Source organism: Rhagoletis pomonella, unplaced genomic scaffold (assembly GCF_013731165.1).
Source record: "Rhagoletis pomonella isolate Grant_MI unplaced genomic scaffold, Rhpom_1.0 Rhpom_scaffold_00001, whole genome shotgun sequence".
Taxonomy (NCBI): Eukaryota; Metazoa; Arthropoda; class Insecta; order Diptera; family Tephritidae; genus Rhagoletis; species Rhagoletis pomonella.
Genome location: NW_023458555.1, coordinates 34,609,801 through 34,630,590, shown reverse-complemented (window position 1 = coordinate 34,630,590; position 20,790 = coordinate 34,609,801). Strand labels below are relative to the sequence as shown.

The following is a 20,790-nucleotide window of genomic DNA, read 5'->3' as shown; positions in this document are numbered from 1 at the left end:
AAAGTAATCGCATAAAATTAGAGTTAATTAATTTTAATATTACACGGCCACGTATTTGGACGTACATATTTATTGATTTTCGTTTTCTTACCAATGGAAAATCAAAAATTTTTACTTTCTATACTAAAAAAAAACACATTTTCGATTCGTACAAGCATTTATATGACCGACACGTTGTTTTGGCGTCTCAAACATGGAATTTGAACCCTTTTTTGTTATATGTATTATGCATATAAATATGTAGTAGGCAAATTTTTGTACAAAATTTCTTTTTTTTATATTTTTGGTTGGTCGCTTGAGCAGTTCGAATTTTAAACTAATTTATACTTTTTCAGTATTTTTGAAATTATTGAACAAAGTTCAATTGGCACGATCATCACTTTTGGGCCAAGAAATTTATACAAATAGTAATGTAAACAGTCACTTAAATTATTTTGATGACATTACACACAGGCAGTGATAAATAAACCTTAACTAAGTTCACTGAAAGCAAAATTAGAAGTTTAGGCAAATATTTTTAAGTTTTTTTTTAAAGCCACGACAAAACTTACAACAAAGTATGTATTTGCATATACATTTGTACTAGGGATGTTGCGAATTTGGAATTTTAGACATCCGCGGATGCGAATGCGGATACGAATATCTAACAGCTAACATCTGCGGAAGCGGACGCGAATGCGGTTGTCAAGTATTGTTAAGAAACAATTGGAATCTAGCATAATGGCGAGATCGTTGTTTAAACAGCGCTTACAAGCCAAACCAGATGTGTCCGGGTTTTCTAAAGCTTTTCAAAAAGAATTCTTCATTCGCATTCCTTTCGCTTTTTCAGAATTTGGAGAATCTGTAACTTCATCAGCGTTTTTCCGATGATTATTTTCCGTCCCTGCTTTAAATAGCAAAGAAGGGACAGACGTTTTTAGCCAATGTACATCCCTATGAAAAAAAAAATATTGCCCGCCAAGTAAACTGTAAATTACTGTTTTTAAAATTTTTGCTAAAAATAAATTTCCCAAAGAGCCCAATTTGAAATTATTGAAACGAATATATCGATTGCTGAGTAGAAGATCGACCTATCTTGGCAGCCAGTTCGAAAACGCCCTATTTCAAAAAACTTTTCAAGAACGCCCTATTTCAGAATTTTATTCAAAAACACTCTATCTCAAAATTTTGTTGAAGAACAACGCCCTATGTCACTTCAAAATGTATTGAAAATGTACTGAGATAGGGCGTGTTTGAAACGAATTCTGAAATAGGGCGCTCTTGAAAAGTTTTTTGAAATAGGGCATTTTCGAAGTGGCTACCGAATAGGTCGATCTTCCACTAAGTAGTCGATATGTAACATCAAAAGCAAATCACGAAAATGTGGTTAAGAACTACAGCGCACACTTTCTTCTTTTTTGTCTAAAAGTTTTTTTAAGATTGATCCGAAAAAATCATAATAAAGAAGAAACCAATGCAGGCATTTAAAGCATAGAAAAAAATATTGTTAAAAAAAACTATGTTCTCCTTGAAGATGAGGAAACTGAGGTTGAGTGCTATCTGAGTGCCATAAGCGTCCGTGTATCTTCTATGTACGCCATAAGTGGGCGTGGCTACGCCCATTTTTCAAAAATTTATAATATTCTTATTTTTCGTTTAAAACTTATTGTAAATATCAATTTTGAGTGAATAATCTTCGGTAGTTACTAAAATATCGCAGTTTTCGTATTTCTGAAAATTACCGTAATATGGGAGGTAGGCGTGGTTATTGTCCGATTTTTCCCATTTTCAATACCATCCATCCTACGCCTGAAAGAAGTGCACGTACCAAGTTTCTCTCAATTTTTACTCGAGTTATCGTGTACACAGATGGACAGACGGACAGACGGACAGACAGACAGTCACCGCTTAATCAATTTCTCTTTTCATTCTGATCATTTGTCTATATCTATCTCGATACGTTTTGCCTGTTACAAACAGCCATTATGTGAAAAAAGTTATAATACCCTTTTGTGCACAAGTGCGCTCGGGTATAAAAATGCCTTGCCAAATTAGTTTAGAATCAGGGATGTACGGCGAATTTTTTTTTTCTGGTACACTCTAATGTACATACATATGCATATGGATATATTTCTATCTTCACATTGCACTGGTACATCTGCACCTATTTTTACGAGTACCTTAAATAATTGAAATGCATTGACGATCACTGCTGAGCGCGCAGCTTTTCGTGATCGCAAGCAATTTAAATTGAACAAATTGATTTATTATGGACATTTTTAAATTCTTGTTTTTTTCTTGCTTTTTATATAATGCGGCACATGCATACAATATATATATTATGTACTGAAGCAGCTTTAAATTTAGAATGCCTGAAAAAAAAACAAAACAAGTAATTTTAAGTAAAAAGCAAAACCGACTTCAATTCTTATATAAAAGTTTAAGATTATCGTTAATTTCTCGGATCGGATTTAAACCAAATTAGTATGGGACCAACTGTGAGGTAACACCTTTCCATTAAAAAAATTATATAAATCGGTAAACGTGGTCCAAAGTTATGCGGTAACATACATAAAAAAAAAAAAAATTCCACCGAGTTGATAACCTTTCTACTTTTTGTAAAGTCAATTAAAAATTTAAAGAGGTAAAAGTGGACGAGTTTCTTTAATTGCCATCTTCGGATATATCAATAAAATTTTAATAACATAATCGATAAAGATTTATTACAGCATATCAAAGAATACTATCGATTATATTGAAGAAGATAACGATAAGAATTCTGGTGGACATATCGATACAATTTTGACGGATAAATCGATGAATGTATTATTAAAATGAAAATGTATCGATAACTACAACAATGTATATTCATTTATCGTTAACGGTAGCAGTAAAGATATCGAAAACCAAGTTGTTAAATTGATAATGATAACGTGAGTATATAGAAATCAGTTGTAGTCTCGATAAATTTGTCGATAACGATATCAAAGGTACATACACACGTTGCTAAATTTATTCCCTTACCCATTTTCAAAAATTTTTTTCCTCTTAATTAATCTCAGAATGACAACTGGGACCTTTAATCTTAGAAGCCATCAGGAGAGTTTTTGACTTACCGAAAGCTCGATTGATGATCTCGTGGATAAGTTCATAACAGCATGTCACAGCACCATAGAAAGCTCGCGACCGCTGAGCAGGCCCTCTTCTTGGTTGGATTTTGGCCGAGTGAAAGCCTACTGGTGGACAATTAAGGAAGATACTTTTCGAGGACTGTGAGGGTAACGTTTATTCCCAAGGCAGGATCAATTTCCTACTCGTGTCCGAAGGCCTTTAGACCAATTAGCCTCTCTTTTTCTATTTGATGACCCTTAAGAGACTGATAGACCGGTACATAAGACAAATAATTCCTCGAGAGAAATTGAGTCTCTCTCAGCATTGTGGAATTCGCCTTGAAACCCGTTTTTAAAGTTATAGACGTGTCTTTTAAGAACAAAGACTTCGTGGTTGGTGTCTGTCTCGATATCGAAGGGCATTTTTATAATGCGACTAAGCTCGGAGTCGACAACAACTTAGTTAGGCTTATGGCAAGGTTGCCCTCACCTAAGAAGCATTGATTTCACCTTCAACTTGTTGTATGAGCACTCGGTAATCTTTGGAAGCCTTAATTTCAACTCTGAAGAAACGGATCGGAGCTAATTTTGATCGGATGCTTCTCCACATACATCGCCCTAAAAAGGCGAACGGGAGTGTGGCAGTCTCTGGAGCAAAGGTCCAATCAACAGTTTCACGGATGGGTCGAAGTTCGACGATGATGAATTGGCAAGCCGGCCACATTTAAGAAGTTTCTATGACAACCTATGGATTGTCCTCGCACAGATTGGCTCAGTGAGCGCTGGGCGAAAACCATGTTATGCGAATTCCAGAGTCCAACTGGGCAGTAGTCGATTCTCAGTTTCTCATAAGATTAAAGTTTTCCATTCGGAGTGAGTATATTTTAAAGGAGAAGCTCGACTAAACATGTAGAAAAATGTGTAAGCGACATATACAGTTACGGTCAAAATAATAGCAGCAAAATTCAAAATGACAATTATCTATAACTTTATTTATTAATTCTCAATAATTTTCATTTAAAATATGGGTCGATCTCTAACAAAAACCGCATAAATAAAAGATTCAAAGCTTGCACAAAAAAAATTTGTTCATCAAAATTTCGATTTTTTTTAATTAAGTAGATTTCCTAGAAAGATTTTTTTTCGGGGTGTTGCGCATTTTGACCGTAACTATGTTTATTTTATTTTTAAAAGTGTTTAATCTATTTTTAAAAGTTTACATATTAATTAAACTCAACATATTTTTATAACATTTGTTTGTATAGTTTTTACTTATAATTTTTTTCCTATCATACATATGTATACAAACCTGTAATAATTACAGAGAAACTCATGTACACACATTCCCCTCATACTCCTCATTCTTTCGAGACATTAACACATAAGTATGTAAGCACACATATGCCGTTTTTTTTTTTAATAAAATATTCCTCAACTACAACTTTGATTATTTACTTTGCGTCAGCATTTTACGTAGACGCCGGTTCACCATCGAATGTGCATTGCCATCAACTTGAAGCGTGTTGCGATAGTGAATCGAAAACCGGCCGAATTGTTTTTTTTTTGTTCTTTTTTTTTTTTGAAATACAACAGATCAAGAATATGCCAACGAAATTGCCAAATCAGCTGCGAATGCAGTGACTTATGTCGTCATAAATGCTTAATCATATTTTACTAAATCTTATAGACATTAAAAATTATTGTGTGCATTAAAAACACACACATACACACGCTCGTAAGCTTAAGAGAAATACCGAGTAAAAGCGAAGAGAGATTTATTAGATAAAACAGATTTTTTTTTAAATGAGATTATGTGGTGAGTAAAACACAAATATGTAGCAATGCACAGCATGTTCAGGCAATTTGATAATGATGTTTTAAGCAAAATTTCGTTGGGTTCATCGTACAACCACGAATGTGATCATTTAAATAATTTTGAATATACATATTTTTTTTATTTTTGAGCAGTGGATGTATGTATGTACTGATGCCTATAAATACTGGGAAAATTATGATGTTTTCGATTCGCCAATCTGCTAGTGACGTGCAATGGCCGTGCTATTCTCGCCTAAATTCTAAGCATTAGTTAAAATTTTTAAACAGATCGCTAGCGAGTTAAGCAACTATTGTACGTACATACCTGCTAGAGATGCCAAAATATGAGGAAAATTGTGATCACGGGATTTCGGGATTGTTTTTAAGTAATCCCGGGATTCACATTGAATCATAACTTTTATGAATATGAGTAAAAATTCAATATCTGAAAGCATTTAAACCTACCATAAAATACAACTATTTAAAATTTACGATAAACTGATTATAAAACTTACATATCGCTAGCTTAGCGTGAAAAGTTGCTAACTTCACTTTTTATGAAAAATCAATGAAATCCATTATTTTGTACCTTCTCGCCTATATATAGATGCGTTTTATTTCGCTCAATCTTTAAGAAAATTCTTTAGTTGCTAAGCTTGTTCCTAGTACCCACTTTTTCACTTCTCTGAAAAGCAAAGTTTCAAAGATTTTTAGAAAAGGGGTCGTGCATAAGACAAAGAAAACAAACGAAAAACCAAATACAAAACCTTCACTAATAGGCTTCTTTCTGTAAGCTAAACAAAAGACTGCGGACCCATATTTATAAAGCGATTTAGCTCATTAAAAGGACATGCAACTATTTGCATAAAACATATCAAATAAATAAAAGTTGGTGGAATTAATCGTATATACACATACATATGTATGTATGTATACACGTACACGATTTAATAGCTCACTAATAGCGGGTGTCATTTGAAATGGCCTTTTCAAGCATTCGCATGTCGGTGTGGTGTAGGAACCTGCAAAAGGTATGTATGTATTATGTACTCGTATGCATAGGCAAATATGTTTGTATGCGAAATGGACATGTGAAAAAGCAGTTGGTTTAAAAATTTGCATTTTGAGGTCATTTCATGGATGAAAAAATAAGGTTGACTTTTTAGCTAAGCTTATTTTTAACAGGTGTATATACATACATATGTATGTATCCATGCGTCTTTGCTGAAATTTTTCACTTTTTCTACAAAGCTTGAAATGTGGTTTTATGCAGTTTGTGTTTTTTATAACGCTAGACGTAGATATAAAAAATTAATAAACATTAATACAAAAAAAAGAAGAAACTCAAAGTCAAAACTGCTCAAAATGGCGTATACCTATTATTATGACCACGGGTGTACATTATGGTGCATCACTCTAATACAAAAAAAAAAATCGGTACTGCTTTTCCATCGAAATTGTAAAATGTATTATGCTTTAAGACCTTCACCAAAATATTTAAGAAAAATATCAAGATGGGTGAACTGGACCCAATTGAAAATACCTCCAAAAAAATCGAGTTTTTATAAATAAAATTAGTTTTAAATTTTTATTTTTTTTTTGTAAAAAAATCTCCTAAGATGACAGAAGGGTTTAAGCTTAAAAAGCCTTCAATTATAAGTTTTAAATAAACAGAATAGTCATATTCTACCAAAAAAAGACTATCGCTTAGAAAGTATTTAAGAGAAGGGCTTCTAGAATGATTTTTTTTTATTCCTTCTTTTGCCGGCTGGGTTGTTTTCATAACAAACATATATACATACATATGTATGTATGTACATAGATATGTACACATTTAGGTACGTACGTTTGTATGAGCGTAAAGTAAATTGCATGCAAGTCCTTTATTTATAGTAGTTCCTGGTTGTTGTTGAATTAGGACACAAATTGCTGACTGAATACAAGCAAGCAATGGCGCCAAGTTGGTTAACGCCCCGAAAATCAAATTGTACACACACACACGATTTGATTGAAGGGAATTGAGTTTGCACATTTGTTTGCAAGTACAAACATATGTAACAATAATATAACAACAATGGATTCCACGATTTTTTATTTTTTTTTATTTTAGACAACATATTACAACATATATTTTGCTTCCTCGTTTCTAGGATAGAAAGGCGGCTTTCTACAGGTATGCTAAAGCGACTTTAAAAAGGCTTAATTTAACTCCACCTTAATGTACATATGTATTTACATACACACATAAATATTATTAAAAAATAACTGTCGGTACTCAGTCCTACGTTGTTTTCTTTTTTACTTAAATTTTTAATAAAATCTTTAGAATTTTTCTATCCTCATTCATGCACTGAATTTTGTATGTCACTGCCCACACAAAACTCACCCAGCAATGTGAATGGAAACTTTTACGAGGACTTCGTAATGTCATTCATTATAATCGGAATTGCAAATGTGCTATTTGGCGGTGATGACATTTTACTGAGTCATGCAGTCGGGCGCCTTATAAAAGATATTGCAGTTGTAATCGGAGAAAATTCACAACATACATATTTTTTAATTTAAATTAACTTCAGAAAGAAATCTTCAAAATACTTTGCATCAATTTCTTGTCAAGGTGAGGATTTCAGGCAAGCTACGGTTTGTAAGATCTTACACACTGCAAAAAAAAAAAGAAACAAATAAGTCTCTGGCTTTATCAATTAGGAACTGGCACCTTTGGAAACTTGCATACGCTTCGCAGAACTTGTTTATCTTTCCACGCTTCGCAGACGCTTTTTTGATGGTTTTGTTCGTTAAATTCTCGCAATATTCAGCCACCACCATCAGACCCTTATACCATAACAACCCAGTCCCAAACTACTGTGCGATATTATGCAGGAAAAGATAAGGAGGATAAAAAAGTGGACAAACGAAAACGGCCTAGAAGTAAGCTACTCTTGGCAAACTCCAAATTGATTAGAGACCCCAAGTTTCTTCGGCAAATTTGCTTAGAATTACACTTAGAATCTTCTTATGTTATACGCGCATAGTAAAAAAAAAAGTTGACCCGCCCTAATATACATATAATGGAAAGTATCGGCAATCCTGGGATCTTCAGACCTTTGTATGTATTGTATGTATATAGAGTCAGGTTGTGATCACCGCCCGTCAATCGGTAACTTTGAACTCGAAAAGGTTTCAATCTCTCCACCAGACATGCAAGGCGTGTGGAAAGCGTATCAGATAGGGATTGAGAGATCAAATGCAAATATTTAATCACACCGGTTTTGCTGCAGTAAATAGGTAAGAACCTCCAAAGCAAACGTTAATACTCAAGTTTTCTTGAAGAGGAAGCAGATGAGGAAAAGGTCTCCATATAATACGCCTTAAAATTCAGATGACCACTTGAAGAGTTTGAGTACTGAAGCGGTGTCTTGAGGTAAAAGTTGACAGGAAATTCGGTAATTTATAGATGAGAAGAGGTAGCATAGTTATGTAGGAATTCACGCTGTATTGGAAATTAGACTCTATGGCTTTAGAACAGACTTTTAAACCAGAAAACTTTCCGCAACTAAGTGGACTGTTTTTTTTTTTAAGATTTCCACAAATGCAAAATGAAGAGCAGAGAAACTTATTTGCTAACTTAAGTACTATTTAAGCTTAATTAATACTTTTCAATCTTAAATTTTCAAACTTACCTCCTCAACAGCTTCACATTCGAAGAGATAAATATGTAAGAGCGGATCGCGTGGATCCTTCATCAAGTACACCAGTCCGGTGATGGGACCAAGGAATTCCATGAAATTATTTGCATTTCCACCATTCGCTACATCATTTGCACCACCCTCTGCGCCATTAGCACTCTCTCGCTCGCGCTCGCGTTCCCTTTCACGCAGTGCGGCACTCGAAGAGAGTGAACCATACGAAGTGGAGGTGGTCAGAGGTCCACCAGTGGTATTGCTTGACTTAAAACCATTCGTATTGTTGCTGCTGTTGCCACCGTTAGTGAAAGCCTTCAATTGAAGAAACCCATTGCCGGCGCTTTTTGCGTTGCTCTGCTTGTGAACGATACGGCACATGCCGACAATATGCTTGAGTGGATGACTGAATTGTAATTCGAAATCGGAGTTGTACGACTCGAGTACGCCATTTTCGATGCCAACGGACAGCTGTAAGGGAAGGAGAGAAAAAGTGTGAAAAAAAATGTAAATAAAGAGCAAGGAATTAGAATTAAAAAGGAATTTAAATGTGAATTTAATGCGAACTGCTGTGGAGTTGGCCTGGTTGTAGCTTAAAAAACAAAAAACAGTTAAGTGTTGGGGCAGGCTTGCCACTGACGAAAAGAAAATACTTGCCATCCACTTGAGAAAAATCTGCCAAATTTGGAAAATAGCTACCAATAACTTTTTTTTAGTTATTTAAATAGTTTTTATCGTTTTTTAGTTACTTCAATAAAAAATAAAAATTTGTAATGAGGAACTTTTTATTTCACTAATTATATGGTATTTGCGACCATGTTTTCTTCAACCAAAAGCGAAAGTTATGAAACTAAGGCATCAACAAAACTTCGACATTTGAAAAAATTTCAACTGGAGTTATCATAGACAAATTCAGTGACTCAACAAAGCGCTGGGTGATTTTTTTATATTCACAATGATTTGCAAGTAAAAATTTTTTTGCTTTTTTTGTATAAAAATATTGTTTGTGCTTTAACCAGACCAAAAATTGTCGTCTAAGTTTCGAACTTTTTAGTCTGAATTTTTTGAGCATTTCTGGGTATGCAGTTTCAAGCCCAAGGAATTTAGGTATAACAAACAATATACAGCTAAAAATTTCCGCTAATTTTGCCGTTTATAAAAATTGGCGTTGATTTTTTTTTTTTGATTTTTTGCCAACAATCATAATATGTAATTAGATCCCTGTCCATTTTTTCTTTTTATTTAAATAATTTAAATTTTAAGTAGACCACACTTTTGGAAAAAAATGTATAAAACAAAGATATTTAACTACGAAAAAAAGTGCGGGAACGAAAAGTTTTATTTGTTGTTCAAAGAAAATACTTAAACCAAAATCTACCAAAATGGAAAGAAATTTACATTTTTACCCAACCAAATTTGTTCTACCAATTTTGGCAATCATTTACCAAAGTGGCAACCCTGGTTTGGGGGGAAATCTTTACAAAATCTCTTGTACGCAACAAAGCTGCAGTAGCGTAGTTTCCACTTCGCTTGTCGCATAGCTGCATGGCATGCAAAGTGCATATTATAATGGCTTAGCGAAGTATGAAATATTAAAATGGAATATAAAAAAAAATGTATATGAAAAAGAGAAACCAAGCACAGCAGCCATAAGGCCAACTCATCCGAAGTCAACAATCTCAAGCATAATCACCAGGCACTGCGCACCGCTGCCGGCACGTTGCTCTAAATGGCCTGCATATGGCGCAGTTGAGACACGCGTTATACCTCCAGCTGACACCGCAGCTGTTGGCTGCTGTGCAAATTGGCTGGCAACTGCGCTCTCTAAAAAAAACAAAGTGTAACAACTTTTCTACCTTGGTGTCTGGCTGCTTAAAAGGCAAAACTTTTCCATTGTCATATTAGTTATTCAATAATCTCGATTTTCTTTCACATTTTAAATTCCAACCTTTTGCCATCCTTCCTCATATTTACTGACATAATTTAATTTTCCTTCCTTTTTCATGCTGTTTTTTTTTATTGTTTTTCTCTCACTTGAAGACAAAGTGAAATACAAATTAATTAAAACAAATATCGTGTTTTTTCGTTTTGCGCAGCAACAAAAAATCTGCTAAGTGCAAAACAAAGTTTGATAATCGCAAAAGTGCAAGGATGCTGCACAAAAAAGGCGCTCAATTAAGCAACGGAAAAGAGCAGTCAGCGCGAATTTCCTCTTAAAATATCGTTTCACTTTTGAGTTGAGCGGTTGCTTGCCAACTTTCCGAGTTGAGTTTTTTGCAGGATATGCGCTGAAAGTTCAATTTCCTTATTAGTTTTTTCGTAATTGACATTTTTCCTTGCTTCGCCTCGTTAAATGTCAATTTAAAGTCAATTAGTGTTCCATGGCTTCCAAATAAATATTTTTCGATCTTGCTCGAAGAGATATGAAAAGTTTTTTAATACTTGTACTTTCGTTATACTTCTAATATTTAGTTGTTTGCTTTTATGAAAGTTGGCTGTGAACTTTTTGAACTGTAGGAGGTAGGTTGGTTATAAAAATTTTAATACGGCTAATTTTTTTGTGGCGTTATTTCTCTCAATTTAAGTAATCAAATCAACGTTCTAAGTATGAAAAAAAAAATTGGACCACAAATACAGATATTCCAAATATTTCGACTCTTGCGCCACCTACCGGACTAATTCATCTTTTATATAGCATTGCTAACGGTTTCAGGGCTAAGAAGTTCTTATACCAAAAACTCCATAAATCAAAAAATTTAAGCATTGCTTTACGACACCACGTCAAAATACAAAGGAAAATAAACCCTATTTTCGCAATTGGTAACCTCCAAATTTATTTTATACCCATGGTTTCTTCGACAAATTTAATTTTCTTAGAATTACACGTAGAATCCTCTTATGCTCCACGCGCATAGTCAAAAAAAAAGTTGGCCCACCCTACTAGGGTTGTCCTTAAAAAATCAACATCTAAATTTTATATAGGGCACCCTTTTATTTTGGTCTACATACAAAATAAGGACATTCACGAAAATTTCAAAATTTTGAAATAATTTTTAGGGGTCGCTATCTGGGTTTGAAAAAATTTTAATCTGATAAGTTTGATATTATTATTGAAAAATTTTCATATCAATTGATAAGACATCGCCAAATTGATTCATCATGTAATATTAAGCTCCAAAGACTGTCATTTGTTCAAATTTTTTTCGGAATAAGTGCAGCATTTTCTTAATTTTTCCTAAGTTCTACACTAGCGTAGGCGAAAATCTGCTTTTTAGAATTTTGATTGGTAATAGCAAAAATATGGTTAATTATGCTCTCAAAAAAATCTGTGTGAAAGATGAAAATTTTTCGTCAATATCTTAGGCTTGTCCAAGTCCATCAAAGTTCAATGTGCTCAAAAAATAAAAAATTAATACATAAATTAATAAAAACATTTTTTTTACTAAAATTGCAATTATCTTCAAAAGTATTAGTCCTACATAATTGTGTATGCGGACCATTTTTGTAGAGAATCGAAATAAGCAAAGAAAATTTTTTTTTACCTTCTGAACTTTGATGGACTTGGGCGAGCCTACGATATTGACCAACAATTTTAATCTTGCACACAGATTTTTTTGAGAGCATAATCAACCATATTTTTACTATTACCAATCAAAATTCTAAAAAAGCGGATATTTACAGATAATTATCTGTCTTGAAAAATACCAAGAAACCCATGTTAAGCGGAGAGTTACTTGGGATTTACTATACTCAAAAAGCTTTTTTTTAATTTTTTTTCTTTGGGCAATTTTTTGAGATTAATTTATAACAAAACTGACAAGTCCATCAATACGAATCACTTAGTAGCGACTCCTAAAAACCCTTGGGTTGCGCGGAACCCACTTTATGAAGCTCTACCCTAGGTTATTGACTACGTGATAGAAAATATGTGGAGGTTGTTTTACGGTGGGTGCCAAGTCATTCCAGGATAGCTGGTAATAAAATATCTGACCATTTGGCTAGTGAAGGCTCAAACCAAGTAATTTTTTCTTTCTTCTGCCAGCAGTGTTAGCCCCCTCATTTTCAGCCATCGAAGCTACCTTCAGAAACTGGCGGAATATTTGGTTTAGCAACGACTGGGAGGTTCTGAGGAGCTGTAGGTTGTTGGTGTTACCCTCATTCTTAGAAGGGCGAATTAAAGTACAGCGGCTCCGCTGGCTTGATCATAGCCAATGAACGGAGAGAAATGCTCCAGCTCTGAGTGTATTAAGTGCGGGTCCGATGCTGTCAACAGAGAAAAAAGGAGGAAAACCTCCTCTGCGATGGGAAGACCAAGTGGAGAAGGACTTGACTTCTTTTGGCACAGAAAAGAAACAACTGTAGGGCTTTAGTGGACTCGGCCAATATGCAGCAATTTTCATAATAAAAACAGAAACCAGAAATTTAATTCAAATTCAGTCGCTTTGCTTGGTTTTCTACTTTGATTCTGTTTTCTCCCAATTTAATTACGGTGGCAATACAAATGTATTTTTTTTTTTTTTTCTGAAAGCGATATTTTTCCAGATGTGTCTAGCTAATTTATTATATCAATCATTTTAAGCTTTCAATTAAAAAAAAAAAACAACCTGCTCATCCCGACCGTGTGTACATAGATAAGGGCAGTGAGTGCATACATACATACCTCCTACACATTTACATAGCAATGTGCCGTCTGTATATAAGTATAATTTAGATAAATAATTGAGAGGTGTATATGTATGTATGTTTGTACACAGTTAAGTCGTATATAAGAAAATACTGATTGTTACGACAATTTGTGACGCAAATTACTAATGGATGGGAAATGGTAGATATATTGCCACAACAGTTTTGAATGCGATTATAATGAGCAAAACAAATATACAATAAAAAAAAAAAACTATAACTTGAACAATAAATAAAAGAGAGAAAACCTGCGCATAAAGTACAGTAATTGTGCAACAAATAATTATTAGCCTACTGGGGATGCGTAAGTTGAACATGCTCATACATGCAATACATTGCAAATATTTGCTTTGTCGTTGTGAATGTACATCTGTATTATTTAAGCAAAGGTTTTGGGTCAACAAATAACAAATACATACATATGTATGTATGTAGCAACATGTAGTGGATATTGTTGGAGGACTATTGAACTCAGCAGCCGTTGTAGATACACTCGGCAACAAATGAAAGTGTACACCTTGTTCTAATGTAATATACACAATTATTTTCATGGAAAACATTAATTATTTATGAAAATATAGTTCATTCTATAATATAAACCAAAGTTTTACACTTTGTATAAAGTTAACAAAAATTCAAAAAAAATTTCAAAATTTTTATTCAGAATTTTTAGAAAAATTTTTAGTATGCAGTTTTGGAGCCCATTCGAAGTGCATTTGGTTTTTTAGAATTTTTTTGTGAAGTGTTGCGCGTTTTCTTCCATGTAAAGCATTATCAAAATCTATTTACTGTGAACTTTATTTAAAGTGTGAAACTTTATTTCATTTATATTATATTTTCATAAATAATTAATACCAAAAATTGCTTTTGCAACACCGATTTGTTTAATAATTTTTTATGTTTAGTAAAACTAGATGAGAGAGGCCTCCCTGATTCTTTTAAATTTGGTTTATCCAGCAGTTTCGAGATATCAATTTTTGAAAATGGCCAGATTAGGACCATTTTCTTTTTGAAAATTTTCATTTTCAAACACTTTTGGAATAAGATAACAAAAAAAATTTCAAAACCGTATTTTCATAAAATATAAATTTTTTTTTTATGTAAAATTTTGAATTTCAAAAAACACGTACATAGGTACCAATCGATTTTCTACTAAAAAACTTTCACAAATTTCGCAACTTTTAAGCCTAGCCCACTGTCAAATAACAATGGCATATCGATTTTTTTCGAATTTTAAATTAATGAAAGACCAACAAATTTGGTCCAATTCAATGCCAAAACTCTGACTGCGTCAAATCAACTGCATTTATCAAAAAGATAAAAATACTTTATCAAATTGCAAAATAAATATGGGTATTTCCATAAAAATGTAAACCGAAAATGTGTCAGATATTTCGGCTGATAAAAGCAGTTAGAAAGACTTTAATATTTCAAACGTTAAAGATTAATTAACCTTAAATATTTTAAAAATTACTACTAGTAAAAATTTTATACAAATAGTAATGCCAAATTCGAAGAGAAGTGCCCATATACACTAGTCGTATACCCGGATATTCGGATTTTTTCATTCAGATATTTGAATATCCGTATTATAAAAATAGTTTAAAAATCTTTATAGAATTCTCAGCCCTACTAAATACCCAAAGGCAACCTAATATAGAAGCATTTCTAAACAAAATATTTCGAATTAGGCCAAAATCTTCAAAAGTATATTTGTGCAGCATGGCGTATGAGTAACATATTTTATTGATGCTAACGAAGTGTTATATTACGTGTTATATTGAGCCATTAATTCGAGTTTAACGTTTTGAGTTTATGAACAACTGTCAAGCGTTCACATTGGGGTGTTTAAGAAACTCGGAGTTTAATTTGACATTTTTTTGTTTACTTTTTCTTATTCTCATTTAGTCTGTTCCCGTACTACAGGAGTTAACACAGACACACATAAGTCTAGAATACCAACCGTTTAGCTATAAAAAAAAAAAAAAAAAAAATAAGGATCGATAGAACTTTTTACGCTAAAATTATTTGGTGCTAATTAAAACCAAAGCCAATAAAAGAGGTTAAAGTTCAACTTAACTATTTCTTATGTGTTTAATATCTCGGAAACTAGTTAACTGATTAAAAAATTATTGATGCTAATTTCAACATTATTTAAATGCCTTTTATGCAAGGTATATACTACCAGTTTTAGAACTAATTTTATATAAACGACACTTAAAAATATATATTTTTATTTTATTTTGTTTTTTAGTATTTCTGGACTAAAAATATAAAAAGGCATATAAATTATATACATACGTAAAAGAAAAATTAATTATCTTTATTTTGACGTCATTAATTTTTTAATAGGTTATGTTGCTCAGAAGATATTAATCTTTAAAAAAATCAGAAAATTTAACTTTAACCATTGAGATCTTGACTAACTGTCGGCAAGTTGGTTGCAAGTTTTGATTATCAAAGACACAAACCGAATCGGGTCAAAAAAAAGGGTTGCATTCGCATCAACTCCAAATAAAAGTGGTGTTTAAGGAGAGTTTAACGAAATTTTTTGTATGGTAAACTCCGAGTTTAAGAGTAGAGTTAAGGCTTAAACTCCAAAATGGCCCATAAACACGAGTTAGTGGCTCAATGTGAATGCCTTATTAATTCACGAACAAAGGTATTGAAAATGGTAAAATAATATGTATAAAGTATACTCCAAATAATTAATTAATATTTAGTGCGTCCACCACAAGCCCTTATTACAGCTGAACCTTTACATAATTTTTTCTCCACGTCTAAAGCAGGAATCACACGATTAGTATTTAAATTTGTACAGATTTGTACATATTGGCTGTCACAGCGTGGTGCAGTCTAGAAATTTGTAACGAGAATGAGTTCAGCTCAACAAAAAAAAAACCCCACTCTATAACCGTCAAAATTTCAAAATCTGTACAAATGTACAAATCGTGTGATTCCTGCTTAAGATTGCTTCAAATCTGTGCCATTTCCGGGCCACTTCAGAGTTGTTAGGCCTTTTCTATTCAAATATTCCCCACATTTATTATTTTCATCGCAAGTGTAATTTTTAATATTCCATAGTGGAAGTATAGTAAATATAAAATAAGTAAAACTAGTAGTTAAAATGCGCTAACAATAATGAGACACCGTTAAATAGGCGCCAACCTGTGTAGACAAATTAGCGAATAGTAAATGAAATCAAAGACCGTTATTCGCACAGCTATTACACATTATATAATTTTATTTTACTATCATTTGCAGTAATAAGACTTGAACCTGTGATCTTTAATAAATCATTAAATTTACCATTAACGACTTTCTATGACTTTACAATATGCCACACTTGTTCGAATTGAGGAAGGCTTATAATTTTATAATATCCAATTACATATATTCAATAGCTATACTTAAAGAATTTATGAAATGTTACATGAATCAAAGTTAGATAAACGGGGTGTAGGCTCCAACAACTCCAGCTTCATCTCAATGTGTTTTAGTGAACCTTAGGAATGGCACAGCATGCATAGTTTAAGAAGACAGCTTAAAATAGCCCATCCGGGTGGTTAGGTCAGCATTGGCATTGGAGAGATCATTTGAGGTCCATTATCGCTAACAGATAAACATGTCCACATCAGACAACTAATCACTGAGCAGCAGGAGCTCAGTCTTATCGGCAACACCTAGGCAGAGGATCACATATTAGGTAGAAAGCCTGCCACTTGCAGAGGATATGCTCCACTGCTTCCCGTTCTTGCCAGCTACGCCGCTGTGCGACGGTACCCAGTACAGATATACATACATCAGGATCAGTATGTAGTAAATCCAGAGCTGCCCTTCACTCCGCAACATTTCTTGAGGAAATGCTGTTCGAAAGAAGCGCCTGCATCATAGATAAAGATTCGCTTGTTTATTTAATAGGCAATTTGGAGGCTTAAAAGAACTGGATGCTGGCAAGGTACCAGCAGGAGAGAGGCGGCGTAAGTTGCTGAAGACAGAGATGTATACTTCAATGTCTTTTCAATGCCATAGGATGGTATGCCACTCTTGCCTTTGCTGAAGAGATACTACAATGTTGAGCTCCCGCAGACTCTGTGCTGGACTATATATTGTAGAATCTTTACTGTTATCTGCAAAACTGACGCAGGGTCAGGATCTGGACTATATGGCGGAAAATTGGTCAAGTAAAGTGTCACTTAAGGCACTGACCAGCCGTCTAAATAGATACTTCCAGGCTAGTTCGCCAATGCAAGTCTTGACTAAATTATCTTAGAAAACAAAACATTCTTGTCTTACTCTGGGTGGCAATTAAATGGAACTAACTGGTAATGAGATATCTGATTATTTAGATGGAGAGGGCTCAGGCCAGGTATTCCTAAATTCACAACCACTTATAGTACTCCCACCTTTGGTCGCCAAAGCCACGGTGAAAAACTTTGTAAATATTTAACTCAAGTCGAGTAGCTACCGAACGCAACTCGTTTTTAGTTAATGGGCTGGTTTTTACGAAAATGAATCGCTTAATAACACTGGATCACAAATTTTAATTTTGATTTTGTTCTAAGGGCAATCGAAAAGTGATAGAACTTCATTGAAATATTTTTTTTTTCATTTTGTTTATAAAAACCATTTTTTTTATTTTATTAGTTTTCGATTTTATTGTAATAAAAAGAAAAATATTTTTTTATTGTTTCATTTAAATTTTAGGAACCTATTTTATTTTTTATTTAATTTGCTTTTAACTTTCAGATTACAATATTTGTAAAAAAAACTTATACATATAGTTTTTAATTTCATTTAATTTGTTGGAATTGGAATTTGTTTAATTTTTTCTTTATTCAATTTAATTATTTTCCCTTATTCAATCAGTTTGCCTAAATTTTGATATTTTTCAATTTAATTGCCTTTTCATTTTTAGCCTTTATTTTGTTAAAAAGAAAAAATATATATTTTTTTTGATTTCATTTATGTTTGATAATTTATTGCCAAAAAAAAAAAAACAAACAGAAAAAGCAGATCTTTCAATTATGGTGACTTCGTTTCTTCCACAAAATGTTGCTCTTCCCCGGTGCAAAATGTGTTAGATGTTCCAATCAACCCTGCAAAAGGGCATGTTTTTGCCTTCTTGTCCGCTCACGCAACTCATAACATTGTCGTTTTAAGCAACCATCTGATTTTCAGGGCAACCATCACCCCTGACAAAGCTTCAAAGGGCAGGGTATGTGCATTTTTTTTTGCCTTACAGGAGTGTGACATTTTAAGAAATAAACCGAACACGAAAAGAGAAAGGGGCAATTAAAAGGCGAAATTTTTTGGTAGAAACGAAAACACCATTAGTCATTCGAATGACAGAAAACAGTTTTCTAGATAAATAGTTGCCAGAATTGGCTGTGGTGAGTTGGAAAGACTGAAAGACAGTTGCCAGAACTCTCCTGTAAGAGAACATAACGCTCCGTAAATTTTTTAATTTGTTTCAATTCATTGTACAGAAATATTAGAAATTGCACCGTGAAAAAGTCAAGCAATAAAATGTGCTCCAATCGATTTTATTAAAAATGAGGACAGTTAAAATATTTCCCCATAAAAATCATACAATAAAAATACGCGAAAATATATCTACAATGTCAATGTGGGGCGTAATGTTTCTCATATCTACGATACTTTATCTGAAACAATTTATTAACTGAAAATCGAATGGAAATGTGAAATATAGGTATTTAATGTGCCAAAGCCAAGAGGCGAATAACGAGTAGAGAGGAGCACAAGAAATGAATGAGAAATGCTCCAGCCATATGCAAGAATGTATGTACCAAAATATAAAGCAGCATTACACAAATAGTTGTGTGGTATGGACCAGCACCACCAACACCAACAACAACAACAATAATAAAGTTCATTACAAAAAGATTTTTTTTTTCATTTTCCAACAATGGCAATGCAGTGAAAATGACTGCTGCATGAACTACATAAATGACAATGTGTCGATGGTAGATTTCGAATGAAGCGCATGTACATTAGGGTGGATCGACAAAAAAAGTTTTTCCAGTCCACCCCTAGGATTAAAGATATTTTGAAGGCGATCGCAAAAAAAAATTTTTTTTTTTGCCACGCCCCCCCCGATGGGCTATTTACTTTTTTTGACACTACGTCGCCATTTTAAGTCCGATTTTAATGAGCCGTACACCGTTGTTCATGGCTTGGAAGCCGCCACAATTATTACCTTAATCATTTTTTAGAAAAAGTTTCACAGAATTTAAAGGCCTTTTCGACAGACTAAAAAAAATTGGAATTTAGGTATGATGTGAAACGAGATACCGACAGTCACTACTAGAATTTGAACTCGGAGTAAAAAATGATTAAGGTAAGAATTGTGGCGGCCATGAACAACGTTGTACGGCTCATTAAAATCGGACTTAAAATGGCGACGTAGTGTCAAAAAAAGTAAATAGCCCATCGGGGGGGCGTGGCAAAAAAAAAAATTTTTTTTGGGATCGCCTTCAAAATATCTTTAATCCTAGGGGTGGACTGGAAAAACTTTTTTTTTTGTATGGGGACCGATCCGCACTAATGTACATACATATGCATGTGTGAATGTGTGTATGCTTAATATGAAAGTTTTGAAACAAAAGCAAGATAATGAAAATAGAAAACATGAAAGTCGCAGCAAAATCAAAGCAGCAGCAGTCGATGAAAACACATTTCCTATGCAACAATTTGATTTTTTTCTCGGCGACTCACAATTCGCATATATGTATGTACATACACATTTCATGTTACACTGGTTTGTGTCTAAGGACATCATTTCCTGAAGAGAAATGTCAACGAGTTTGAAAGACGGCAGCAAATGCGAAGCGGAATGATTGTTGATAAGTCTGAAAGTTTGAGATTTCGATGTTGGAGAAGTGGATGGAAATGTGAGTGGAAATGATAATGAAAATGCGACAAGTTTTTTTGTGAGGTGGTCATATTTAGTGAATGATGTTTTACTTGTGGGAAATTAAGAACGATTTAAAAAAAAAATATACAAATATTTTTATGGGGTGTGGCTAAACCGGAGACCTGCACAAATTTGGATAAGGTATTGCATACTTCTACACGGTAGAGCCTAGGTACGACTTTTGGTCCGAGTAACATCCAAAAAGGTTTAATTTCTAATCGGGTTTGCCACGACAGGCAATGGCAAACCTCCGAGTCGACTTTTGCCTAGAAAAAGCTTCGCATAAAAACATTCGCCACGGATGCTGCGTAAAACTGTGGTACTCTAATTTTGTGTGGCAACATTAAGACGCATACCACAAATTGGAGGAAAGGGCGGGCCAAACAAATAATGTATAGATGAAATCGTATTTTTTGTTTTGGTTTATTAAGAATATTTTAGTAATGTTCAAAGAATTCGCTATTTCTCACTTGCTTCGTTTTGCATACATACGTACATTAGGTTGGTCCAAAATAAGTAAAGTCGGAATTTTAATTTTCTCACCCCCTTCGATTGTGCTATTTCAAAAAAATTTTTATTTTAAAAT

At 33.5% G+C, this 20,790-nt stretch overlaps 1 protein-coding gene across 1 annotated transcript in view; it reads right to left on the bottom strand.

Annotated features, from left to right (window-relative positions):
• The window catches only part of LOC118743246, a 169,983-nt gene that overhangs the window by 131,942 nt on the left and 17,251 nt on the right, over positions 1-20,790 (bottom strand). The window contains 1 exon segment of the mRNA XM_036475811.1: positions 8,585-9,055. Coding sequence (XP_036331704.1) covers positions 8,585-9,055 — 471 coding nt within the window.